The sequence below is a fragment of the Salvelinus fontinalis genome, chromosome 39, assembly GCF_029448725.1.
Source record: "Salvelinus fontinalis isolate EN_2023a chromosome 39, ASM2944872v1, whole genome shotgun sequence".
In the NCBI taxonomy this organism is placed as follows: Eukaryota; Metazoa; Chordata; class Actinopteri; order Salmoniformes; family Salmonidae; genus Salvelinus; species Salvelinus fontinalis.
In genome coordinates this window covers 9623381-9649338 of record NC_074703.1, presented here as the reverse complement: position 1 = coordinate 9649338, position 25958 = coordinate 9623381, and the positions used below count along the sequence as shown (strand labels likewise).

The following is a 25958-nucleotide window of genomic DNA, read 5'->3' as shown; positions in this document are numbered from 1 at the left end:
ACTAATTATTCGGGCACAATCCCATTTAAATGGGATTTGCGTGTTTATTGTAGCCTATAGCAACAGGCGGGTTAGGGTTTAGAACTGGACACTTCATCATTTCTATGAAAATGCACGTTTCTTCGAAAGGATTTTCTTGGAATTTTGTATCTCTCTCCCGCTCTCCCACTCGCTCTCTTTCTTCCATTCGCTCTCACTCACACACGCACGCAATTGTATTCATGAGGTGCAGCTGGCTTGGCAGTTGGCACTACCTTAAAAATGGTTGCGCTCTACACCACGTGACGCGATTCCTGGAAAGTTCTTGGAAATCGGTATTTTGTGTGTAGCTGTGGGTTTAATGGGGATTTGGTTATTAAAAACACATACCGAAGGAAAGGGATTCAACGCCGCGGAAAAGACTGTCATTGGGATCTCTACCAAAAACAAGACATTCTGCATGGTATTTTAAATCTTAACATTACCAGCAGTGAGCGAGTCGTGCCGACTTGCCTGCCTCGGTCGCGAGACGTTGTCATTGCCTGTTTTGCACCACGGGTTGGAAAAATATTCAGAGTTAGTTTGCCATCTCGCCAAAATGACAACTGATTGATTAGCCCGCCAGAACATAAATAATACGACATGGAAATCCCTAACTATGTAATCTGTCATCTTTCAGTGTGATCGACATGGCTAAACTAGCTAGCTGTTCCCTAGAAGTGTATAGCTAACGAGCGGTTTTGTGCTTTGTTTATTCATCTTAGTCCCCTTTCTTTAGGGAGAAGTGGTTTTGAATTATCATCGGTAGTCGTTTGGTGCTGGATCCACTCGCAAATAGGTGAGATTTCATTCAAAACTATCTTTTCATAGTATATTTACTTTGTAAACTAGCTAGTCAACATTAGATAGCTTAACTGTAATGTTAGAAATTTGTTGTGAACATACGCAATAGTCGATGGCACGTGCTTTATTGGCTTTGGAACAGTGGTTATTTAAAAACGTTGCACATTTACACGACCACAATGGAAGCTTTAATGTAGCCTACACAATTTTCAATGAAACATTGCTACAATAGACACGCTGCAAACACCGAACAAGGCTGATGGGGATTTATCTGTTTTCAGTATCCCCTGCCCTGCATATAGTGAGTTAACTGCCATTGCAATTTCCGAGAAGTAGTCGATTTCGCAGAACGTTCCGTAATCTGTTTGTATTCATTTATATTTGAATGCAGACAACAAACGTTTCATAATCTTTCATCTCCACGCAGCAATTGTAATAGCTCGAGCATTTAAGTGAACGGTAAACATCGAGCCTATTGCACATTATTGCTTTATTGAAGATTTATCAAGTGACAATTAGGCTTTTCAGTGTCCACCTTGTTTCGTTCTCCCTTACTTGCCATGTTTAAAAAAATAAAAAAAAGCTTTTGCAAAAGTAACCCCATTCATATACATCAACTACCTTTAGCGCCTACTGAAGTATCTTCTGGCAAGGGAGTTGGATCCCCGACGCTCGTTCTGAACGTTAAAACGCGTCACATGCTGTACGATTTGGAAACATCTTTCATATCAGCAAGAAATTCAATTACTACACGCCTTTTATAGGGTTCTCACACGGCTATATTTCCATGTTACAGGGGTACCAGTACCGAGTTGATGTGGAGGATGTACGAAGTAATTGAGGTAGATTTGTAGGTTACTTAGGGGTAAAATTACTAGTCAACAGGAGAGGTGTGTGTATGTATATATAGTTTGTGATACGTTAGTGCAGAGGTGGGTCAATGCAGATGGCTATTTGGCTTTGGGGGTAGAAGCTCTTCGGGGTACGGCTGGTGCATTGTTACAGCTTGCGGTGCGGTAGCAGAGCGAACAGTCCATGACTCGGGTGGCTGGAGTCGAGCACCTAACGGATATGTTATAGTGTAACGTTAGCTGTTATCTAGCACGAATGTCAGTGACTAAACTGCATTAATTTACGTGTGTTGTATTTATTAATTTACAGGACGATACATACAATTCAAGAAGAAACTTGCAGAAGAAACTGGTTTTGCGACTGTGGGGAAACTGCCTGTCTTCTGTGGAATATTTTTTTGCATTTGTCGGATGACTTTTGGCCTACGTCTGGGCAATTTCGGGTGGTTCCCCAATGACCTGCCACTCACCCGAATCCACGGAGACCATCGAAAACGAGAGAAGAACGGATACCGACTCACGAGTTGTAGATTCCGACGAGACACGCATCGCTCAGACCATGAAAGACCTTAAAAATACAGGTGAGTGCATGTCCTCATTTTATAGTTTCAGATTACATCTACACACATTTCGACATTATTACTAATGTTCCTATTTTCAGCGTTCTAGTACAGTTTTACTAGTACCGTTCCATACATACGAGCATGACAGAATGTCAATAGCATTTATGAATTACATATAAACGAGAGGGCTTAACTTTCAAAATAAAACTCAAAAGTCATGTATCTATGGTCCTGAAAACGAGTGATTGTAAAGCAAACTAGTTTGAAAGTAACCTTATCTACATGCTCGTGCCCATATCTAGCACGATATGCATGCGGTCATGCAGTAGCACTGTCTGTACTCATTATGCATGGTTGAAAATGACAACTAAACAAAGCACACTTGGTATTTCATCGTACAATGAATGCATTTCACCCGTATTTATCCTGAACAGTAACTTGTTTAGTGTCTTGAAATTCGTAGTAATTCGTGCACGAGGTGCTGTTAGACACTGCACTTAAGTTTTGTTATAGGCTATTGTGAGTTGAAGACGACTTTTCTTTTTTTTACAATTAGACGCGTTCAAATTAGAATTTTCAGAACATGTCTATGAATTAATACAATTTGCCTTCATGCATATGTTCGGCATTGATGTACATTTTTCTTAAGTCACAAGAATTGTGTTAATTTACTTTCTAATGAAACGTATGTTTCACTTCAAATGCTGTTAATGGATTTATAGAATTGCCATTATGGGAATACTGTGGAGGGGATCAGTCTTATTTTTAAAAGACGCACAAAAAGCTGGTCCAATGCTGTGCTCTTAAATTGGAGGTGTTCATTTATTAGGCAGACATGTGTGGGCTATTCAAAGAAATTATCTTTAATGTATTATCATTAAAGAGAAGGAAAAAAATGTAACTTCATATTCGCCTCCAGCAACATCAACATATGTGAAGATAAGTATTTCCAATGACATCCCCAATTATTAGTAGGCATTGCTTACTAATTGGATTGTCATTGGAAACATGTTTTTTTTAACTAAAAACATAAAGTGCACTTTTCACATGTTGGTGATGAATATGAAGTAGAATTTTTGTTTAGTTTTTTTGAGCAAAGCACATAACACAGCTTCCCCTTTATTTATTTTATTGCCTTAGTTACAGTAATAAAGAAACGCATAGTTGCGTGTTATCGCTTTTCAACATTAAAGTTATCTCAAGTATAAATAGAGTACACACACTAAAGCAGGGATCATCAACTCGATTCAGCTGCGAGACGATTTTATAAAACATTTTCTTGAATGGATGGTCGGGGGCCAGAAACATAATTACATATTAGTTTACTGCAAATTGATCTCAAGAAGCCCAAACAGATATTTGACTAAAACATAATCATTTAAAACTTTGCTAACATTTGTATATGATCATGTTTCTCTTTACATGGGAATAAATCACTTGGTGCTGAGTTCCTGTTTTTACTGTCTTTTATGTCCAAAGAATTCTATACAGAATATGTATACTGAACAAAAAATATATACAACAATTTCAAATAACTGAGTTACATTTTTAAGGAAGTCAGTCAATTGAAATAAATTCATTAGGCCCTAATCTATGGATTTCACATTAATGGACAGGGGTGTAGCCATGGGTGGGCCTGGACCCCAAGTGGGTGGGCCAATATCCTCCCAGGCCCACCCATGGCAAAGGGTGTTTACTTTCAAGAATCTGAAATATATATTTAGATTTGTTTAACACTTTTTGGGTACTACATGATTCCATATGTGTTTTTTCATAGTTTATGTCTTCACTATTATTCTACAATATAGTAAAAATAAAGACCCTTGACTGAGATGTCCAAACTTTTGACTGTGTATACAGACCCCTTTGACTTTTTCCAGATGTTACATTACAGCCTTATTCTAAAACTGATGAAAGTAACAATCTACACACACACTACCCCATAATGACAAAGCAAAAACAGTTAAACATTTTTGTTGTTGAAAAATCACATTTACATAAGTATTCAGACCCTTGTTAAAGCACCTTTGACAGTGATTACAGCCACGATTCTTCTTGGGTATGACACTACAAGCTTAGCACACCTGTATTTGTGAGTTCCTCCCATTCTTCTCTGCAGATCCTCTCAAGCTCTGTCAGGTTGGATGGGGAGCAACGCAGCACAGCTATTTCCAAGTCTCTCCAGAGATGTTCGATCAAGTTCAAATCCGGGCTCTGACTGGGCCACTCAAGGACACTCAGACTTGTCCTGAAGCCACTCCCGTGTTGTCTTGGCTGTGTGCTTAGGGTTGTTATCCTGTTAGAAGATGAACTTTAGCCCCGGTCTGAGGTCCTGAGTGCTCTGGAACAGGTTTTCATCAAGGATCTCTCTCTATACTTTGCCTCGATCCTGACTAGTCTCCCAGTCCCTGCCGCTCAAAAACATCCCCACAGCATTATGCTGCCACCACCATGCTTCACCGTAGGGATTGTGCCAGGTTTCCTCCAAACGTGATGCTCGGCATTCAAGTACAGGAGAATTTCTAACCTCCACAAATCCAAACTTAAGAGTTTTTGGTCCCGTGTGGCTCAGTTGGTAGAGCATGGCGCTTGCAACGCCAGGGTTGTGGGTTCGATTCCCACGGGGGACCAGTACAAAAAAAGTATGAATGTATGTACTTGTAAGTCGCTCTGGATAAGAGCGTCTGCTAAATGACTTAAATGTAAATGTTTTTGTGTTAAGGGAGGGGGGGGGGGCAATAGCAGACAGTTGCTGATGCAGTGTACGCAAACTGCAGAGATTCCCCTCATATATTTTACTGCAAAAGTCACTACAGAAATTGGGAATTTAACATGTTAACCCAGTGGAATTTGTTTTAAAATTTCTGTGGACAGTATATATATATTTTTTTTTTTATTTATTTTTTTTTTAGGGTAAAGGCTTAGATTCAGGTTTAGTATTATAGTTTCTGACTGCGCATGTTCGTGCATGACATCTTGATTTGGATTACCGTCTGTTATCATTAAAAGGGATCTTGTTTTGTTTGAGTAGCCCAGTGTTTTGTCCTGTCTCCTTGTGCTAATGCATGTGTGTTTCTCTCCTAACAGGCTGGTACTGGGGCAGCCTGACTGCCAACGAAGCCAAAGAGATTCTCCAGGATGCATCGGAGGGCACCTTCCTGCTGCGAGACAGCTCCCAGAGGGACTACCTGTTCACCATCTCTGCCATGACCTCCGCCGGCCCAACCAACTTGCGCATCGAGTACAAGGAGGGGAAGTTTAAACTGGACTCGGTGGTGCTGATCAAGCCCAAGCTCAAACAGTTTGACAGTGTGGTGCACCTGGTGGAACACTACGTGCAGCTGTCCAGGACTACCAGTAAAAGGCCGTCGTCAGGGGCGTCGCAGTCCCTGGCCCCACCCAACGGGACAGTTCAGCTGCTCCTGACCAAGCCTGTGTACACTGCCACGCCCTCGCTACAGCACCTGTCCCGGATCGCCATCAACAACGCCACCAGGCAGGTGCAGGAGCTGCCTTTACCCAACAGGCTAAAGAACTACCTGACGGACTACAGCTACAATGTATAGTAGGACTACAAATCCCAGATGTGGTGTGGGATATAGAGCACTGCACCTGCCATGTAGTGGCTGTCAGACTATCACCCAGTCTGAAGTCTACCTTTAGCCCCAACCACTAGACATGGCTTGATGGCCCCCGTACTTCTGGAAGGATTGATGTTGCGTAATATGGTTAGAGCCAAGTCAGTCAACTAGTCCTCAGGAAGCTAGGTGGAATTTCTCCCATATTACTTCACCCTTCCAGTTCATTTAGAGCTACAGTTGTTCATCAAAAAGGGCTTAGAAGTTGGAGCTAAGGGTTGATTTCAGACCCGGGTCATGTTCATAATCTCTGAAACTGCTACAATTTTTTGTTCAAGTGGTGGTATACCCTGCCTGCAGAACAGCTCAGGTAACAGTGTTTCAGACCCTTCTGAACGAGACCCAGGAGGGGTGGCAGTTAGCGCACTTTTTTTTTTTTTTTCCTTCTTGTTTCAAAGCTTTGTTACTTTTCATAATCTGCCTCATGTCTGTGACATGAGCATCTGACACGGTGTCCACTTTCATTCTGAATTATGTTTTAGTTTGTTCATTTTTTTTTTTTTTTTGTACTGTAATCATAAGGTGCGGTGCTGGGGTGTCGAACTACATGTAGGGGAACTAACTACTACATTTTTCAGTAGCTTGGAGGTAGTTTCAAATCTTGGTAGTATTTTCAGTGGTTAATTACTTTTTTTTTGTGTAGCTAATTACTGGAACTACACACAACCCCTTTTTTTGTGTAAAATTGGCCAGAATTTATTTTTTTGCATCAGACCTACTTAACTATCACTTGAAAGCGTTTTGGTGTTTAATAGGGCTGAATATTTGACTCCAGGGTGATTTTTCACGTAGTAGTTTGGATGTAGTGAACACATTTTTCAAAATCACTTTAGTTAAGTAAGCTATAAGTGTAGCTTTTTCCAGTGCGACGTACTTGGTAAGCTATTTTCAGACTAGCTTCCCCAACACTGAGAATTATATATATTTTTTTTCCTCACTCAGTTCAGATTTTGGTTTTGATAAAGCACAAGCAATTTACAGGCTTCAAATCTGATGTTGGTTTCTCTCACACTGTCTCACTCTGCCGCCTCCTGCTAAGAGGTTAAAAATAATTACTTTCAGGAAGTGCTCAAACCTGGATGTTGCTCCCACTATGCATCAAGTGTTCTGTGAAACATCTACTTCATCACTGCGTTTTCTTTCAATAGAAAATCCCCTTGAGCAAGTCAATGCTCACACCTCAGAACTAGACCTTTTATTAGACACAGGCTGTATCTAATGTCTAGCTATTACGGCTGTGTTAAAAGGAATTAGCTTTCCAAGCGCATATTGGATGTTCGTCCAGGGGTTTTCATTGGATCAACGTGAATCTTATTTTAATCAACAATTTTGGAAGTATTTATTGATTGTTCTACTGTGTTTCCTATTAAAGTTACAAATAAATCCTGAAAGCATGTTTTATCATAGCCTCTATTCTGCAATAATGAATGTGATGCAGGGCTGTCATGGCGCTCCTGTGTATTGTTTGAGTCATTCTCTCAATTCCTAAAAGGTTCAGTGTGAACAATTCTCGCAGAATATTCCAGAAATCACTCTTGATACTAGAGGTTGACAGATTGATTTTTTTTTTTTTTTTTCGCCGATACCGATTTATTGGAGGACCCAAAAAAGCAGATGCCGATTTATTATTTATTTATAATAATGACAATTACAACAATACTGAATTAACACAACTTATTATAATACATCAATAAAATCAATTTAGCCTCAAATAATTAAACATGTTCAATTTGGTTTAAATAATGCAAAAACGAAGTGTTGGAGAAGAAAGTAAAAGTGCAATATGTGCCATGTAAAAAAAAAAGCTAACGTTTAAGTTCCTTGCTCGGAACATGTAAAAGCTGGTGGTTCCTTTTAACATGAGTCTTCAATATTCCCAGGTAAGAAGTTTTAGGTTGTAATTATAGGACTATTTCTCTCTATACCATTTGTATTTCATATACCTTTGACTATTGGATGTTCTTATAGGCACTTTAGTATTGCCAGTGTAACAGTATAGCTTCCGTCCCTCTCCTCGCTCGAACCAGGAACACATTGACAACAGCCACCCTCGAAACATCGTTACCTATCGCTCCACAAAAGCCGCGGCCCTTGCAGAGCAAGAGGAACAACTACTCCCAAGTCTCAGAGCGAGTGACGTCACCAGTTTGAAACGCTATTAGCGCACACCCCGCTAACTAGCTAACCATTTCACATCAGTTACACCACCCTAATCTCGGGAGTTGATAGGCTTGAAGTCAAAAACAGCTCAATAGTTGAAGAGCTGCTGGCAAAACGCACGAAAGTGCTGTTTGAATTCATGCGTACGAGCCTGCTGCTGCCTACCATCTGTCAGTCTGACTGCTCTATCAAATATCAATCGGACTTAATTATAACATAACACACAGAAATACGAGCCTTTGGTCATTAATATGGTCGAATCCGGAAACTATCATCTCAAACAAAACGTTTATTCTTTCAGTGAAATACGGAACCGTTCCGTATTTTATCTAATGGGTGGCATCACTATGTCTAAATATTGCTGTTACATTGTACAACCTTCAATGTTATGTCATAATTACGTAAAATTCTGACAAATTAGTTCGCAACGAGCCAGGCGGCCCAAACTGTTGCATATACCCTGACTCTGCGTGCAATGAACGCAAGAGAAGTGACACTTTCACCTGGTAAATATTGCCTGCTAATCTGGATTACTTTTAGCTTAATATGCAGGTTTAAAAATATATACTTCTGTGTATTGATTTTAAGAAAGGCATTGATGTTTATTGTTAGGTACAGTCGTGCAGCGATTGTCCTTTTTTTCGCAAATGCGCTTTTGTTAAATCATCCCCCGTTTGGCGAAGTTGGCTGTCTTTCTTAGGAAGAAATAGTCTTCACACAGTTCGCAACGAGCCAGGCGGCCCAAACTGCTGCATATACTCTGATTTCCCTAGTTAAATAAAGGTGTAAAAAAAAAACTGCCAAATCGGTGTCCAAAAATACCGATTTCCGATTGTTATGAAAACTTGAAATGGGCCCTAATTAATCGGCCATTCCGATTAATCGGTCGACCTCTACTTGATACATGATCATGACACTTACTGTTTTCATATGGTGCTTCAACGCAAATGTAATGTTTTCTCTGTGAGGAAACCAGAAAAATAAAACTTAAGACTTCCTATCTCTGTGTGAAGGTTATTTTTAGTTTAAATTTAGCTGTAGGCTCTGGGGCAAGATGTTGGGTCGACTTTGAGGGGGCATAGGGATGAGGCCCCAGTCTATTGTTTTTGTTTGAAATTTAACATAATAGAACCTTCCCACCGGCCACTAAAACAATCGATTCCTGCTACTAAAACCTGGCTTGGCGAGCAACAAGCCGGCACACACAGCGCTGGTCTCTGTGGGTTAGTTGGTTGCATTCCTGCGGCTTCTACAGCAGGATGTGCCGTTTAGACTTGGCTGGGGCAGATAGAAATGGAGCGGATAGAATTTGATGCAAGACAGAGAATCATCAATCATGTCTGTTCTGCAGAAAATATTTCGGTAATTGAATGTTCTGTAATGTTGAGTTGTCCTGAAATAATATGCCCCTTAGCAGCAGATGCAAAACGCTGTTCAAAGGTGCAGATTGGAGCAGACTGAATTGAAGCAATTTCCAATTAATCAAATAACTGAGTGCTTCAGTTGGCTATATGTTAAATTTCCACCTGCAGCAGTGTTCAGCTTTATGTAGTGCATGTTGGATACATCCTTGCTCACAGTACAGTGGCTTACCCTCTGAAAGAACACACTGTGTGGGGCACAGCGGCTGCAGTCTGCTTAGCTCTGGGCCGTCCTAGCTAGCGCTGGTTTGATGAGATCAGGCTGGGTATTAGATCCTATTCTGCTTGTAGTGCAGAATGAGACTTAAATCCCCATGCCCATGCCTACACTTTCTATAGGGACTGTTCATTCTGTAGTGGTCGCATGATGGAAAGGCCGGTAGTGTAGGGATGTGTTCTGCTGTACCTGCAGGTTCTCACCTTCCTCAGTCCAAACACCATTATCCCCAGTAAGTGGGGAGAAATGTTTAAATTTAGCAGGCTGGAAAACCTGCCTGTTTGGTAACACTACCTGAACACTCAATATGGACTGATTTTCTGTGCAGACAGTAGCAGAAATAATTTTTCTGAGAAATCTACTGGGTCCAAGAACAAACCTTGATAAGGGGCAAGTAGTGCTATTGGAGAGGCAGCTTTGGAATATGTCAATATATGTTGCATTCATAACTGATTGCTAACCAATTACATCTTGATAATGTGTGTGCCTTGTCGCTTTGTGTTATATACTTCAAGTCACCTGCAAAGCACATCTACTGTCAACTACTTTTATAATACATCACTAAGAGGCATAACACTTGCTTCATTACATGACAGAGGAACAGGTTATATAACAGGTTTGTTTTACAGAAATGGTCAATTTCCCTCCACATTGCTTCCTGCTTTCATAACCCGAGACAGCTTCAGACTTCACCAAAGTCTTGTTGTAATGGCTGAAACGGAAGAGCTACTGTATCAATCAGGACTCAAAGGTAAGACCGTTGATGATTGGTTGAATATGAAGAATACTTGGAAAAAGGTTGTCAATTGTCATATCGACCATGGGTTAGGGCCAGGGTTTCCCCTGCTGAGCTGTAGGGAAGCTATCTGACACTCCCTGACGGGAGCGTAAGTAGACCTACTAGAGCTGATGCCTGTCGTTGACTACAAAGCTCTCACCGGGTCACTAGGGCTTTTTTTCTCACTGTAAACCTGTCAGTCGCTTTCTGTTATCAATCACCAGTCCAACCTGTTCTGGTATCTGTTATTATTACTGGGATATTTAAAAGGCAAATACAGTATACTTGTTCTTGTCATTCATATCCAAGTCTACCATGCAAATATGAAACCTGGTAACAGCCTCAACAGATCAGTTGGGACATGAGTTTTAGAGCTGATCTTATATCTAGACATGGTTCAGTAATGCAGAACTGGGTGCAGCTAGACACATTTGAAAGTTTTATATTAATTGTGCAGTTCATCTCTACTATTGTAGTATTATAAACACCGTTAAGCACCAGAGATGCAGAAATGTTCCTTTGTCTCTGTTTGCATTCCTATGTAATTATGTTGGCTTGGCTCTGCAGCCATATAGGTTTTAGACTGGACACTGTTCTGAGAGTTAAAATGCTTTGCACTGGCACTGCACATTGCCACACGGATGGGACATGAGGTTTCAGATGTAACTGAAAATGGCAGGTCAGATTAACATGACAATGATGGCATAGAGGCCTGCCTGTCAACATGGGTTTAACTCATTAACTGATGTCACATGGGATCCCATCAGGGATTTATACTCAAGGCTTCGGCTCCCTCACCTTATACCTTTCAAGCACAACTTACAGTGTTTTTAGTTTAATGAGAATGAAAACGGTTTTGTTTTATTGTTGACACAGAAATCAGTCTAAAGCTGTTTATTTACACAGGCAGCCCAGTTCTGATCATTTGCTCATAATTGGGCAAAAGACTCAAATTGGGCTGCCTGTTTAAAGGCAGCCATAAAAGCAAAAATTAATTGTAGTTTTTTTGTAGAATCTATTTCCTATCAAATAGATCCAGTAGCAATGTTGTTTTTCAGAAGTAGAAGAAAAAAATTGACATTTAGTAAATGCATTGTTTGCAAGACAAACATGAGACATGTTAATTATGCCACAGACAGAATATTTTTGGGAAGAGCCATCAGAGAGGAAAGACCACTTGGCTCAAGTTTAGTCAGACATTACATAGCTGTGGCCCTGATGAGGAAGTAAACGGGCCGGCAATTGCATTGGAGAACGTTCCTCTGTGGCTGTTTCCGAAACCAAGTTTAGATGTGGATATGATTGAGGGCAGGAGAGAATGGGGTGGGGATGTTATTTGGTGTGTGGAGAGATACATAGATAATCGGTATTATTTGTTTTTAATAAGGATAGATACAGATGGTTCGAAGGATCCAGTCAGTGGTAGGGTGGGGGCTGGGGTGTATATCCCAGGTTTCAATGTTGGAGTATGTAAGCGGTTGACTGACTATGTGTCAGTGTATGCGGCCGAGTTGATGGCCATGATTCTAGGTTTGAGATGGGCGGAGGAGATGAAACCACTCAGAGAGGTGATCTGCTCTGATTCGGCTGCAGTGTTGAGTGGTGTGAAGACGGGCAGGTCAGATAGGGGAGACTTGTTTGTGGAGATGATGGTGCTGTTAATGGGATTGCAGAGGATGGGAGTGGTGGTAAGCTTTTGCTGGGTTACCGCCAATGTGGGTGTGGTGGGTAGATGAGTCAAATCCTTGATCTGGGCAAAAGGGCTTGATTTTTGGAAAATGTTGCGGGATGCTAGTGGGTGATGGGAGGCAATTTTATCTTGTGCATGGGTCAGTAAAGGAAGAGGTGGAGAGAGGGGATTTAGGTGAGAGGATGATGTGTGGAGTAGACTACCGTCTGGGCACACAGGTTTGAATGCCACGTTGTGGATGATAGGGAGACATGGAACAGGCCTGTGTGAGTGTTTAGTGGAGCAAACAGTGGAGCGTGTGTTGATATTTTGTGAATTGTATGACGTAGATAGGGAGAGATTATGTGAAATGGTTAGAGAGGCTGTACGGGGTTGGGGTATGAGTGGTGTAGTGGGGGGAGGAAAGTGGTGTCTCGGGTTCTATGTTACTTTCTTAAAGGAACAGGACTAATGAAGCTAATTTTATGTAGTTAGGCTGTAACTGTCCTCACACTCCAGAACAATAAGTGGCGCTGTATGCGCCGTAAAAGTTGGGTGTGATCCGCCAACCCAATCCCAAAGAAGAGGAACTAAGCAGATGAGCGTGCCGAAAGTTATTGTAAAACAAGAGGAATGACAGTTGACATGAAATTAATCATGTAATAAGGTTAGTTTTTGTTCACGTTGTGACAACAAAAACAAGAAATCTTTGCGTATATGCTGCAGTTAACGTTAGCAACAAACCAACGTCGCATGAAGGCGATCTAGCTGGCTAGCTGATGCAGCTAGCTAATGTTTGCCAATAAATATTGGCTATGGTGGGTTCATTTGACGAAATATATGTTTCTAGACATTATGTATGACTAGCTAATTATTTCATGACAAATATGGACCCGAGGCACAAAGAAATACTCAGGAAACACCGGCTGGACCTGTCCAATCAAATTTTAATTGATGACACCATAGTTCAATTCCTGTACCAGGAGAACATTTTAACAGAGAGTCAGGTGGACGAGATTCAGTCCCAAATAGGCAACAAGAAGAAGACGTTGAGACTGCTGGATATCCTTCCCACCCGAGGTCCGCGGGCGTTTGGTACATTTCTGAATTCCCTGGAGGAAGAGTTTCCTTGGGTGAGAGACGAGCTACTCCAGAACTTGGAGCAACCCAACGTACCTGGGCAAAGTCCAACAGGTGAGACTGTTGCCAGGTGTTTGACGTCAAACTAACGTTAGGCTAGATTTTCAATGGCCATTTATTAGTACAGACAAAATACCATAGAAATATAATAGGTAGCTAGAACCAACCAACATAGTTCAAACCAGTGCTGGGCTTGGACTGATGGGTGCTGGTACTTATTTTTGAGTGCAGGCACTGTTTATGTTTAGGTGAACTCTGCAATACTTTTATGCTAATATTCTATAAGACGTGCAGCAACTCGAGCAGCAGAACATTTGAGCTTCTGCCCAAGTCAAGCACTAGTAACCATAGAAATATAATTACTATAAAGAATTTAACAATATTAATAATGTATTATCTTTTGTAAAGCACTTTTTACTATACACTTTTAGATTATTCTTGTATACAATAAATAAACTTGATAATATAAAGAACAGAAATGTTAAAATAAAATATAACCATATCATGAAAGCAACAATTAGATAGGAGGAAGGGTAAGCCAGCCCATAGAGATTAGTCTTAAAGGCCTGCTTTAAATTCCCCAACATGTTGACCAGTCCTGAGATTGTCAGGGAGTTTCAAAGGCATAGTGCGTGGGTGGAAAGGCCCTTAATTCCCATAATTCTGTGGTTCTAACATTGGTTTGCAGTTTTATGCCTATTTCCCTAAAATATATCTGAACAATAACTGCAATATGTCCGCACAAAAAAAGTGGCTCTCCTTTGCACAAACATTCCATAATACCATTCTGGTTTGGCGTCAACATGGCATCCATCCAAAATTCTAACTCTTAAAAACATAGAAATCCATTGTATTCTGAGAAACTATAGAAAATAGCTTTGAAATTGAACGTTGCTCCTAATCACATTTTATCCTTCAAATTCTTTGTAAACCGGTGTAGACTAACTAGGGCTGTGACGATAATTGAATAAAATAACCGTCAGAACCGTTTAAATAGGCCTACATTCATTTTAGGATGAAAAAAAAATATATATTTTCATGTAGATACATTTGACCTAATAACAGGAGCTTTCACTAAGGATTATAATAAATTGTTTAGCTAAATTAGTCTATTATACGTTCTACATCTCCTCCTCTTTCCAACGGTCCTTTGATGTTCCAGCAGCTAATCTGTTAGATGTGCAGGGGGTGTAGAGCTCTATAGGCTATGGTACTTCAGTACATTAATATTTATTTTATCCAATGCACATTTTCATTGCTTGCTAGTAAATAAATAAATTGGTGTTCTTTAAAAAAAAAAAAGTTGGATTTGTCTGCAGTCAAGGTTGTTCTGGATCTGAGGCCTATAATGTGCTAATGTTGTGTCAAATGGACCATGTGCCAATTCTCTCCAACCTGGCATGGTATGTCCTCAGAATCTTTTCTTAATTTATAGACTAATCAACTCTGATCAAGCCCGGTCCTGGACGAATTGCCACCCTTCTATCTCCACAAAGTAGAATAGTAGCCTAGGCTATACATTGTCGGCCCCCAATGCACTTTTATGGATGCCCATGTTGTTAAAACTTCTTAGGGATCAAATCCCTTTAGCGGGATCGATTTGACAACATCCGGTGAAATGGCAGAGCGCCAAATTACTATAATTATTATACAAAATACTATAAATATTTAACTTTCATGAAATCACAAGTGTAATACATAAACATAAAGCTTAACTTATTGTTAATCCAGCCACCATGTCAGATTTCAAAAATACTTTACGGCGAAAGCAAACCATGCGATTATCTGGACAGCGCACCATCATACAAATGCATGACAAACATTTTTCAACTAGGGAGGTGTGGCACGAAAGTCAGAAATAACGATATAATTCATGCCTTACCTTTGAAGAACTTCTGTTGGCACTCCAATGTCCCAGAAACAACACACATGGTCCTTTAGTTCGATAAATTGCTTCTTTATATCCCCAAAATGTCAATTTATTTGGCGCGTTTGATTCAGAAAAACGCCGGTTCCAACTCGCCCAACATGACTGCAAATGATCTAATAAGTTACCTGTAAACTTGGTCCAAACATTTGAAACAACTTTCCTAATCCAACTTTAGGTATCCTAAAACGTAAATAATCTATAAAATTTAAGACGGAATATACTGTGTTCAATAAAGGATAAAATCAAAGTGGAGCGAGCTTCAGGTCGTGCGCACCAAACAAAAGAGTCCGCTTGACACTAAGTCTGAACAGCCCTACTTCTTCATTTCTCAAAGGAAAAACATCAACCAATTTCTTAAGATTGTTGACATCTAGTGGAAGCCATAGGAACTGCAACCAGGTGCCTCAAATCTAGTTTCCCATAGAAACCAATAAAAACAAAGTGAACAAAAAAAAAAAATCCTGGATGGTATGTCCTCGGGGTTTTGCCTGCCAAATAAGTTCTGTTATACTCACAGACATTATTTTAACCATTTTTGAAACTTTAGAGTGTTTTCTATCCAAATCTACCAATTATGTGCATATCCTAGCTTCTGGGCCTGAGTAGCAGGCAGTTTACTTTGAGCACGCTTTTCATCCGGACGTGAAAATACTGCCCCCTATCCCAAAGAGCTTTTAACTCACCGCCACTAATAAATTGACCTTCTCAGTGTATTTTTTTATTTTTATTTTATTTTTTATTTTTTTTACATACATTCACATTTTTAATAGTTCCTCACAGTATTTGAAAAATCTTTCCAAACACTCTCCCCCTTGATAATCATTGTCGCTGATAAATAGGCTATGGTCTTTGATTTGTTTATATTTAAATGATGGTCAATTTTCACTTCATACAATAGCATAGCTCGTCCCCTTCATATTTTCCTTGTCAATCCATTATCTTATAGCCTACTTTCAGAAAGCTTAAGGCAGGCCTACTGTAGTTTTGTTCGATTTTTTTACACGTTTTAAGGAAATTAGTAATATTTGCTCTTGTCTGGCATATGCTGTTGTCTTTTATTGACAGGGATGTGCATGTGAGAGTTCACTGACTCCTATAGGCCTATATGTCCATTCAGAAAGTAGCCTGTCTGGACTCCATCTCTTTAATATAGGCCTATAGAGTGGCACAGCGGTCTAAGGCACTGCATCTCAGTGCTAGAGACGACACTACAGACACCCTGGTTCGATTCCAAGTTTTATCACAATCGGCCGTGATTGGGTGTCCCATAGGCGGCAAACACTTGTCCCAGTGTCGGCCGGATTTGGCCCGTGTAGTCCGTCATTGTAAATAAAAATGTATTAATTGACTTGCCTAGTTTAAATAAAAGTTAAATTTAAAAATTTAAAAAACAATCAAATGTTCCTGTCATGATTTTAATCTTGTACAAATCAGATTTTCAGTAGCTTAGGCTATATTATTTCTCTCATTACGGCATCCTCTTTGAAGAACAAATGCCAATGCCACGGGCTTCGAATGACCACAGGATCAGGGTTTGTGACATTATGCTAATAGTTCTGCAGAAGTGGGAGAGAATCCATCATACTTGGTTTGAATGAAATAGGACTGTGTTTTAAAAAATAAAATAAAAATTTTGCAGAAAAGTTGACACGGTAAATGCAACATCCTCTCCAACCTGGCATTTCTTAATTTGTTGATTAATATTTATACGTAATAACATGAATGATAATAACGAAGTGTAATGGCTTGTTTCAATAGGTTTTATTAAGACCCATATCCATGTAAACAAGTGTGCAAACAGAATTGTGATCTCCCTTTTTTGAAACCCCACTCATTCATGAACTGTTATGACGATGTACAGTCGTGGCCAAAAGTTGAGAATGACACAAATATTAATTTTCACAAAGTTTGCTGCCTCAGTGTCTTTAGATATTTTTGTCAGATGTTATTATGGAATACTGAATTACAAGCATTTCATAAGTGTCAACGGCTTTTATTGACAATTACATGAATGTTGATGCAAAGAGTTAATATTTGCAGTGTTGACCCTTCTTTTTCAAGACCTCTGCAATCTGCCCCGGCATGCTGTCAATTAACTTCTGGGCCACATCCTGACTGATGGCAGCCCATTCTTGCATAATCAATGCTTGGCGTTTGTCAGAATTTGTGGGGTTTTGTTTGTCCACCTGCCTCTTGAGGATTGCCCACAAGTTCTCAATGGGATTAAGGTCTGGGGAGTTTCCTGGCCATGGACCCAAAATATTGAGGTTTTGTTCTCCGAGCCACTTAGTTATCACTATTGCCTTATGGCAAGGCGCTCCATCATGCTGGACAAGGCATTGTTCGTCACCAAACTGTTCCTGGATGGTTGGGAGAAGTTGCTCTCGGAGGATGTGTTGGTACCATTCTTTATTCATGGCTGTGTTCTTAGGCAAAATTGTGAGTGAGCCCACTCCCTTGGCTGAGAAGCAACCCCACACATGAATGGTCTCAGGATGCTTTACTGTTGGCATGACACAGAACTGATGGTAGCGCCACCTTGTCTTCTCCTGACAAGCTTTTTTCCAGATGCACCAAACAATCGGGAAGGGGATTCATCAGAGAAAATGACTTTACCCCAGTCCTCAGCAGTCCAATCCCTGTACCTTTTGCAGAATATCAGTCTGTCCCTGAAGTTTTTCCTGGAGAGAAGTGGCTTCTTTCCTGCCCTTCTTGACACCAGGCCTTCCTCCAAAAGTCTTCGCCTCACTGTGCGTGCAGATGCACTCAAACCTGCCTGCTGCCATTCCTGAGCAAGCTCTGTACTGGTGGTGGCCCGATCCCGCAGCTGAATTAACTTTAGGAGACGGTCCTGGCACTTGCTGGACTTTCTTGGGTGCCCTGAAGCCTTCTTCACAACAATTGAACCGCTCTCCTTGAAGTTCTTGATGATCTGATAAATGGTTGATTTAGGTGCAATCTTACTGGCAGCAATATCCTTGTCTGTGAAAACCTTTTTGTGCAAAGCAATGATGACGGCACGTGTTTCCTTGCAGTTAACCATGATTGACAGAGGAAGAATAATGATTCCAAGCTTCCTTTTGAAGCTTCCAGTCTGTTATTCAAACTCAATCGGCATGACAGAGTGATCTCCAGCCTTGTCCTCGTCAACACTCACACCTGTGTTAACGAGAGAATCACTGACATGATGTCAGCTGGCCCTTTTGTGGCAGGGCTGAAATGCAGTGGAAATGTTTTTTGGGGCTTCAGTTCATGGGCATGGCAAAGAGGGACTTTGCAATTAATTGCAATTCATCTGATCACTCTTCATAACATTCTGGAGTATATGCAAATTGCCATCATACAAACTGAGGCAGCAGACTTTGTGAAAATTAATATTTGTGTCATTCTCAACTTTTGGCCACGACTGTACATTGGCCTGGACAATTACCTTAACCTCAAATTCCAAGACTGTCACGGCCCAATGACTAATAATGAAATGCTTAGTTCTACTCAACAATGCAGATATATGCATTAACTCAGCAAAAAAAAAAAACTTACTCTCACTGTCAACTACGTTCATTTTCAGAAAACTGTCTGAGCAATGATGGAGGGATTGTGCGTTCCTGGTGTAACTCGGGCAGTTGTTGTTGCCATCCTGTACCTGTCCCACAGGTGTAATGTTTGGATGTACCAATCCTGTGCAGGTTTTACACGTGATCTGCCACTGCGAGGACGATCAGCTGTCCGTCCTGTAGCGCTGTGTTAAGCGTCTCACAGTACTGACATTGCAATTTATTGCTGCAGTCCTCATGCCTCCTTGCAGCATGGATAAGGCACGTTCACACAGATGAGCAGGGACCCTAGGCATCTTTCTTTTGGTGTTTTTCAGTCAGTAGAAAGGCCTCTAGTGTCCTAAGTTTTCATAACTGTGACCCTAATTGCCCTACCGTCTGTAAGCTGTTAATGTCTTAACGACCGTTCCACAGTTGCATATTCATTAATTGTTTATGGGTCATTGAACAAGCATGGGAAACAGTGTTTAAACCCTTTACAATGAAGATCTGTGAAGTTATTTGGATTTATATGAATTATCTTTGAAAGACAGGGTCCTGAAAAAGGGACGTTTCTTTTTTGCTGAGTTTATAACTATACAGAACAAAATTATAAATGCAACATGTAAAGTGTTGGTTCAATGTTTCATGAGCTGAAATTAAAGATCCCAGAAATTCTCCATACGCACAAAAAGCTTATTTCTCTAAAATATTGTGCACAAACTTTTTTACTGTTGGTGAGCATTTCTCCTTTGCCAAGATAATCCCGTGTAGCTCAGTTGGTAGAGCATGGCGCTTGCAACGCCAGGGTTGTGGGTTCGATTCCCACGGGGGGGCAGTACAAAAAAGTATGAATGTATGTCAAGTCTGGATAAGAGCGTCTGCTAAATGACTTAAATGTAATAATCCATCCACCTGACAGGTGTGACATCATGAAGTTGAGTAAACAGCACGATCGTTACACCGGTGCACCTTGTGCTGGAGACAGTAAAAGGCCACTCTAAAATGTGCAGTTTTGTCATTGCCACAGATGTCTTAAGTTTTGAGGGTGTGTGAAATTGGCACCCTGACTGCAAGAATCTCCAGAGCTGTGGCCAATTTTATATCCATTTCTCTACCATAAGCTGCTTCCAAAGTTGTTTTAGAGAATTTCGCAGTACGTTCAACCGGCCTTACAACCGCAGACTCCCAAGTGGGTGGGCTGCGGCCTTGCCTGGTCATGTGAAATCCATAGATTAGGGCCTAATGAATTTATTTCAATTGACTGATTTCCTTATATGAACTGTAACTCAGTAAAATTGTTGCATGTTGTGTTTTATTTTTGTTCAGTATAGAAATAGTGACAGATAATAAAGGGCCATACGCACTACCATATAGTTCCTTGATGGAGGATGCCAAGCCGTTGCCATACCCAAGCGGTCATGCAGCCATTCAAGATGCTCTCAATGGTGCAGCTGTAAAACTTTGAGGATCTGATGGCCCATGCCAAATCTTTTCAGCCTCCTTTAGATTAGATGAGTTTATTAGTCACAAGCACAGGGTCGCAGATGTTATTGCGGGGTACAGTGAAATTCTTAAACTTCGTGCTCCAGCAGTGCAGGTCAAAAAGCGAAATGAATGAAATAATAATATACATACTTACAACTATAACAATGATACATGTCTTCAGGGGGGTAGAATATCCATAGGGGGAGCAGCAGGGGGGTAGAATATCCATAGGGGGAGCAGCAGGTGGGTAGAATATCCATAGGGGGAGCAGCAGGTGGGTAGAATATCCATAGGGGGAGCAGCAGGTGGGTAGAATATCCATAGGGGGAGCAGCAGGTGGGTAGAATATCCATAGGGGGAGCAGCAGGTGGGTAGAATATCCATAGGGGGAGCAGCAGGTGGGTAGAATATCCATAGGGGGAGCAGCAGGTGGGTAGAATATCCATAGGGGGAGCAGCAGGTGGGTAGAATATCCATAGGGGGAGCAGCGGGTGGGTAGAATATCCATAGGGGGAGCAGCGGGTGGGTAGAATATCCATAGGGGGAGCAGCGGGTGGGTAGAATATCCATAGGGGGAGCAGCGGGTGGGTAGAATATCCATAGGGGGAGCAGCGGGTGGGTAGAATATCCATAGGGGGAGCAGCGGGTGAGTAGAATGTCCATAGGGGGAGCAGCGGGTGGGTAGAATATCCATAGGGGGAGCAGCGGGTGGGTAGAATATCCATAGGGGGAGCAGCGGGTGGGTAGAATATCCATAGGGGGAGCAGCGGGTGGGTAGAATATCCATAGGGGGAGCAGCGGGTGGGTAGAATATCCATAGGGGGAGCAGCGGGTGGGTAGAATGTCCATAGGGGGAGCAGCGGGTGGGTAGAATGTCCATAGGGGGAGCAGCGGGTGGGTAGAATGTCCATAGGGGGAGCAGCGGGTGAGTAGAATGTCCATAGGGGGAGCAGCGGGTGAGTAGAATGTCCATAGGGGGAGCAGCGGGTGAGTAGAATGTCCATAGGGGGAGCAGCGGGTGAGTAGAATGTCCATAGGGGGAGCAGCGGGTGAGTAGAATGTCCATAGGGGGAGCAGCGGGTGAGTAGAATGTCCATAGGGGGAGCAGCGGGTGAGTAGAATGTCCATAGGGGGAGCAGCGGGTGAGTAGAATGTCCATAGGGGGAGCAGCGGGTGAGTAGAATGTCCATAGGGGGAGCAGCAGGTGAGTAGAATGTCCATAGGGGGAGCAGCAGGTGAGTAGAATGTCCATAGGGGGAGCAGCAGGTGAGTAGAATGTCCATAGGGGGAGCAGCAGGTGAGTAGAATGTCCATAGGGGGAGCAGTAGGGGGGGTAGAAGTTCCGGTCCATAGGGGGAGCAGTAGGGGGGGTAGAAGTTCCGGTCCATAGGGGGAGCAGTAGGGGGGGTAGAAGTTCCGGTCCATAGGGGGAGCAGTAGGGGGGGTAGAAGTTCCGGTCCATAGGGGGAGCAGTAGGGGGGGTAGAAGTTCCGGTCCATAGGGGGAGCAGTAGGGGGGGTAGAAGTTCCGGTCCATAGGGGGAGCAGTAGGGGGGGTAGAAGTTCCGGTCCATAGGGGGAGCAGTAGGGGGGGTAGAAGGTCCGGTCCATAGGGGGAGCAGTAGGGGGGGTAGAAGGTCCGGTCCATAGGGGGAGCAGTAGGGGGGGGGGTAGAAGGTCCGGTCCATAGGGGGAGCAGTAGGGGGGGGGGGTAGAAGGTCCGGTCCATAGGGGGAGCAGTAGGGGGGGGTAGAAGGTCCGGTCCATAGGGGGAGCAGTAGGGGGGGTAGAAGGTCCGGTCCATAGGGGGAGCAGTAGGGGGGGTAGAAGGTCCGGTCCATAGGGGGAGCAGTAGGGGGGGTAGAAGGTCCGGTCCATAGGGGGAGCAGTGGGGGGGGTAGAAGATCCGGTCCATAGGGCGAGCAGTGGGGGGGGTAGAAGGTCCGGTCCATAGGGGGAGCAGTAGGGGGGGGTAGAAGGTCCGGTCCATAGGGGGAGCAGTAGGGGGGGGTAGAAGGTCCGGTCCATAGGGGGAGCAGTAGGGGGGGGTAGAAGGTCCGGTCCATAGGGGGAGCAGTAGGGGGGGTAGAAGGTCCGGTCCATAGGGGGAGCAGTAGGGGGGGTAGAAGGTCCGGTCCATAGGGGGAGCAGTAGGGGGGGTAGAAGGTCCGGTCCATAGGGGGAGCAGTAGGGGGGGTAGAAGGTCCGGTCCATAGGGGGAGCAGTAGGGGGGGAGAAGGTCCATAGGGGGGGCAGTAGGGGGGGAGAAGGTCCATAGGGGGAGCAGTGGGGGAGGTGTGCTCGGTAGTCCACGATCAGCTCCTTTGTCTTGCTGATGTTGAGGGATCTCCTGTGATCTCCCTATAGGCTGTCTCATCATCGTCGGTGATCAGGCCTACCACCGTGTCGTCGGCAAACTTAATGATGGTGTTGGAGTCGTGCACGGCCACGTAGTTGTGGGTGAACAGAGAGTACAGGAGGGGACTAAGCACCCACCCCTGTGGGGCCCCCCCATGTTGAGGGTCAGTGTGGCGGCTGTATTGTTGCCTACCCTCACCACCTGGGGGCGGCTTTTCAGGAAGCCCAGGATCTAGAGGAAGGTGTCCAGTTCCAGGGTCTTTAGCTTCATGATGATCTTTGAGGGTACTATGGTGTTGAACGCTGAGCTGGAGTCGATGAACAGCATTCTCACAAGTGTTCCTCTTGTCCAGGTAGGAAAGGGCAGTGTGGAGTGCGATAGAGATTGCATCATCTGTGGATCTGTTGGGGTGGTATGCAAATTGGAGTGGGTACAGTGTATCTGGGATGATGTTGTGTGCCATGAACACTCTTTCAAAGCATTTCTATGGCTCTAGATGTGAGTGATATGGTGCTATAGTCATTTAGACAGGTTACCTTGGCATTATTGGGCACAGGGACTATGGTGGTCTGCTTGAAATTTAGGTATTACTGACTGGATCAGGGATAGGTTGAAAAATGTAAGTGAGGACATTTGCCAGCTGGTCAGGGCATGCTATGAGAATGCGTCCTAGTAATTCTTCTGGCCCAGCCACCTTGTGCATGTTTACCCATTTAAATGTCTTACTCACGTCGACTACGGAGAGCGTGATCTCAGTCATCCGGAACGGCTGGTGCTCTCATGCATGGTTCAGTGTTGCTTGTCTCGACGCAAGCATAGAAGGCATTTAGCTTGTCTGGTAGGCTTGTGTCTGGTAGGCTTGTGGCCCTATACAGCTCGTTGAGTGTAGTCTTAGTGCCAGCATCGGCTTGTGGTGGTAAAATGACAGCTAGAAAAAATAGATAAACTCTCTTTGTAAATAGTATGTTCTACAGCTTATCATGAAGTATTCTAACTTAGGCGAGCAGAACCTTGAGACTTCCACTAATTGGAATTCTTCGTGACACCACATTTCTTCTATTATAAACGTGATAGACAGCACAGGCACAATGGCAGCAGATTAAATGACGGTTATAGAGTGGACTACTCTGTTCTAAAGCCATCCTAGATTGTCCACATGGCAACAGCATCACAACCTTAAAAGGTTGGCTCCAGAAATACGGCGCAAACATCGTCTTTGGCTCTTGATCAAGACGTGTAAACATCTCATTCTGGTGGATGTTTACTCTAGCTCTGTTTTGTTAAATCAATCCTCATGTTTTTCTCTTGCATGCAACTTTTTGTGAATAAAAGGTCAGTAAACTCACTATAAAACCATCCTCGAGGTCACTGGCATCCGTGTCCTTATCTGAAGGCCAAATATGACAAAAACGCCATGGTTTCATTCAGTAAAATGTTTTTTTTAAGTGTATGGTAGTTGGTATCACCAACTATTCATGATTTATTAAAAAAATCCCAAATTCTATTTAATGGAATTTAACTACGTGGTTTTCAGTAGCAGCTAGCTACTGCCAAGAATGACGTTAGTATGATGTTAGTTGACTGTGTTGTAATGCCTGCAGACTGGTGACCCAATCAGTAATGAGGATCAGAGGACTGAGGGCCACCACTACTTTTGTATAGGGCTGGGTGACATCGAATTAATTAAAATTAATGTTTTAGCGCAATGTTCCAATTGTGTCACAAGAATCTGTTTGTTTTTGAGTTTTCTGTGTCTTTTTGGTCTAGTCTCCTTAGCTCCTTCTGTGCTGTGTGCACCTTCCGACTCTCACAGACACCAAGCCCCTGCCACTTGCAACAAATGCGAAAGATAACTAATTCCTCTCTCACGACATGCAGTTTAAACTCGCTATTAGCATTTGAGGTTTGGTCCAACAGAATCGGTCATATTGACACCGAAACTCTCAGACATTATTTGACTGTAATAGATTACCTTTCTAGCAATCCCTTTTTTATGTCTCAACTACCAAAATGTAGAACAGAGCAGAACCTACTAAAATGAGAATATCAATGAGCATGTTTTGGGAAATGTATGCTCAGTTTCTGCCGCGTGTGGTATTGTGGTACCATGTACCGCTAGGAGATTTTTAGCCACATACACTAGACAGCTAGCACACAAAGGTATGTGTTTTTATGAATGTGCAATGAGCAAAATACACAAGGAATTGGCAACTCATTCTCATTCTGAGAAATAAGTATGTTCTTATCCCGGTAAGACACTTAATTTCAACATCTAAACAAAATGAACAGGCTGTTGTTCAAACAGTTGAAGACGGACCAGAGGGTGTGTTCATGACAGTTCAACTGTTCTACCTTGTTAGCAAGCAAACATATCCAAGTTGCCTAGACTTGAAATGTGAAGCACATGGGCTTGTGCTTGGGAGAGTGTTAATTTTCTATAATGCCTGCTACAATAAATGTATTAGTGGATGTGCATGGTTCTGGTTAAATTTGTTACAAAAAATTGCATTTTCATGAAAGTCAGAAAAATAAGCAGGTTAAACTCTTCTGTTAAAATATTAAAATGATTAGTGGGTCTTATGGTTGTGGAAGGCTTATAGTTAGCCTAGGTATACTTTCACAACCACTGAATTAAATTGATTATTCCTGACAGTTTGAAATAGTGTTTAATCTTTACTTGTGCATCAAAGCTTATTTAGCGGACATTTACAAAATCGACGTATACAGTAAATCGTGAATCAGCCATAATAAAATAAAAATGGAGAAGATTTTTTGGCTATACTTTTGTATGAATTTTTTGGCTATACTTTTGTATGAATTGTTTGGACAAAACAGATTATTTGTAGCTTTTTCTTTGGCACATACTAAACATTTCAACATGTGATGGTGTGGAACACATGTAGGCCTAACCATATACATTATAACTGGAAGCCTTCATTTTTATTTGGAATGTACAGTATTTGTGCAGAAAAGGGAAGATGGCAAGGAAAAAGTCTGTTTTTGGGACTGTCTAGGGCGTGAATATGTCGAGTTTCTCGCAGGCCTGGTTTCCCTGAAAGCTGTTTTCATTCTCAGCGCTAGCACTGAGGTCAGGCACACACTGCATCCTCCTTTCTAGGAAAAATATTTAATCAAAGCCATTTGTCTTTTCTCTCTCTCTCTCCCTCCTGTGCTTACCCCCTCCCAACTTTTCAGATTGTAATAAATAGACGTGGGGGGGATGGACAGGGAGGGGGAAGAAAGAGAAAATAAGCTGCTCAGATTTCCTAGAAGCAGCAGCACAGAGAACTGAGTGCAAGTAGAGCGTTTCAGGTGGAGGAGAGAACGAGAGCCTTCACTTTCTAAAGGCTTTTATTCTACTTGATTGAACACAGTGGGGAGAGTCTGGCG

General features: G+C 42.4%; 2 protein-coding genes and 1 non-coding gene across 5 annotated transcripts in view; all 3 read left to right on the top strand.

Moving 5' to 3' along the window:
• Positions 1 to 246: 246 nt before the first annotated feature.
• On the top strand, positions 247 to 9034 carry LOC129838598 (suppressor of cytokine signaling 2-like). Of its 3 annotated transcripts, none has more exons than XM_055905678.1 (3): positions 247 to 817; positions 1984 to 2254; positions 5324 to 9034. In XM_055905678.1, exons 2-3 carry the CDS (start codon positions 2128 to 2130, stop codon positions 5800 to 5802), a joined length of 606 nt encoding a protein of 201 aa, XP_055761653.1. In that variant the 5' UTR covers positions 247 to 817; positions 1984 to 2127; the 3' UTR covers positions 5803 to 9034. The 3 variants fall into 3 exon arrangements, with proteins under 3 accessions (XP_055761653.1, XP_055761655.1, XP_055761654.1); XM_055905680.1 differs by having other exon boundaries at positions 356 to 442; XM_055905679.1 differs by lacking the exon at positions 247 to 817 and adding an exon at positions 1313 to 1664.
• Positions 4792 to 4867, top strand: trnaa-ugc (transfer RNA alanine (anticodon UGC)). The gene has a single exon. It is a non-coding gene; the product is annotated as a tRNA-Ala (tRNA).
• Positions 9035 to 12681: 3647 nt separating the features above from the next.
• cradd (CASP2 and RIPK1 domain containing adaptor with death domain) overlaps positions 12682 to 25958 on the top strand; it is a 30881-nt gene continuing 17604 nt past the window's right edge. Inside the window, exon 1 of the mRNA XM_055905227.1 lies at positions 12682 to 13313. Within this exon, the coding sequence (XP_055761202.1) occupies positions 12998 to 13313 (316 nt within the window). The 5' untranslated portion in view covers positions 12682 to 12997. The remainder of the gene's footprint in view (positions 13314 to 25958) is intronic.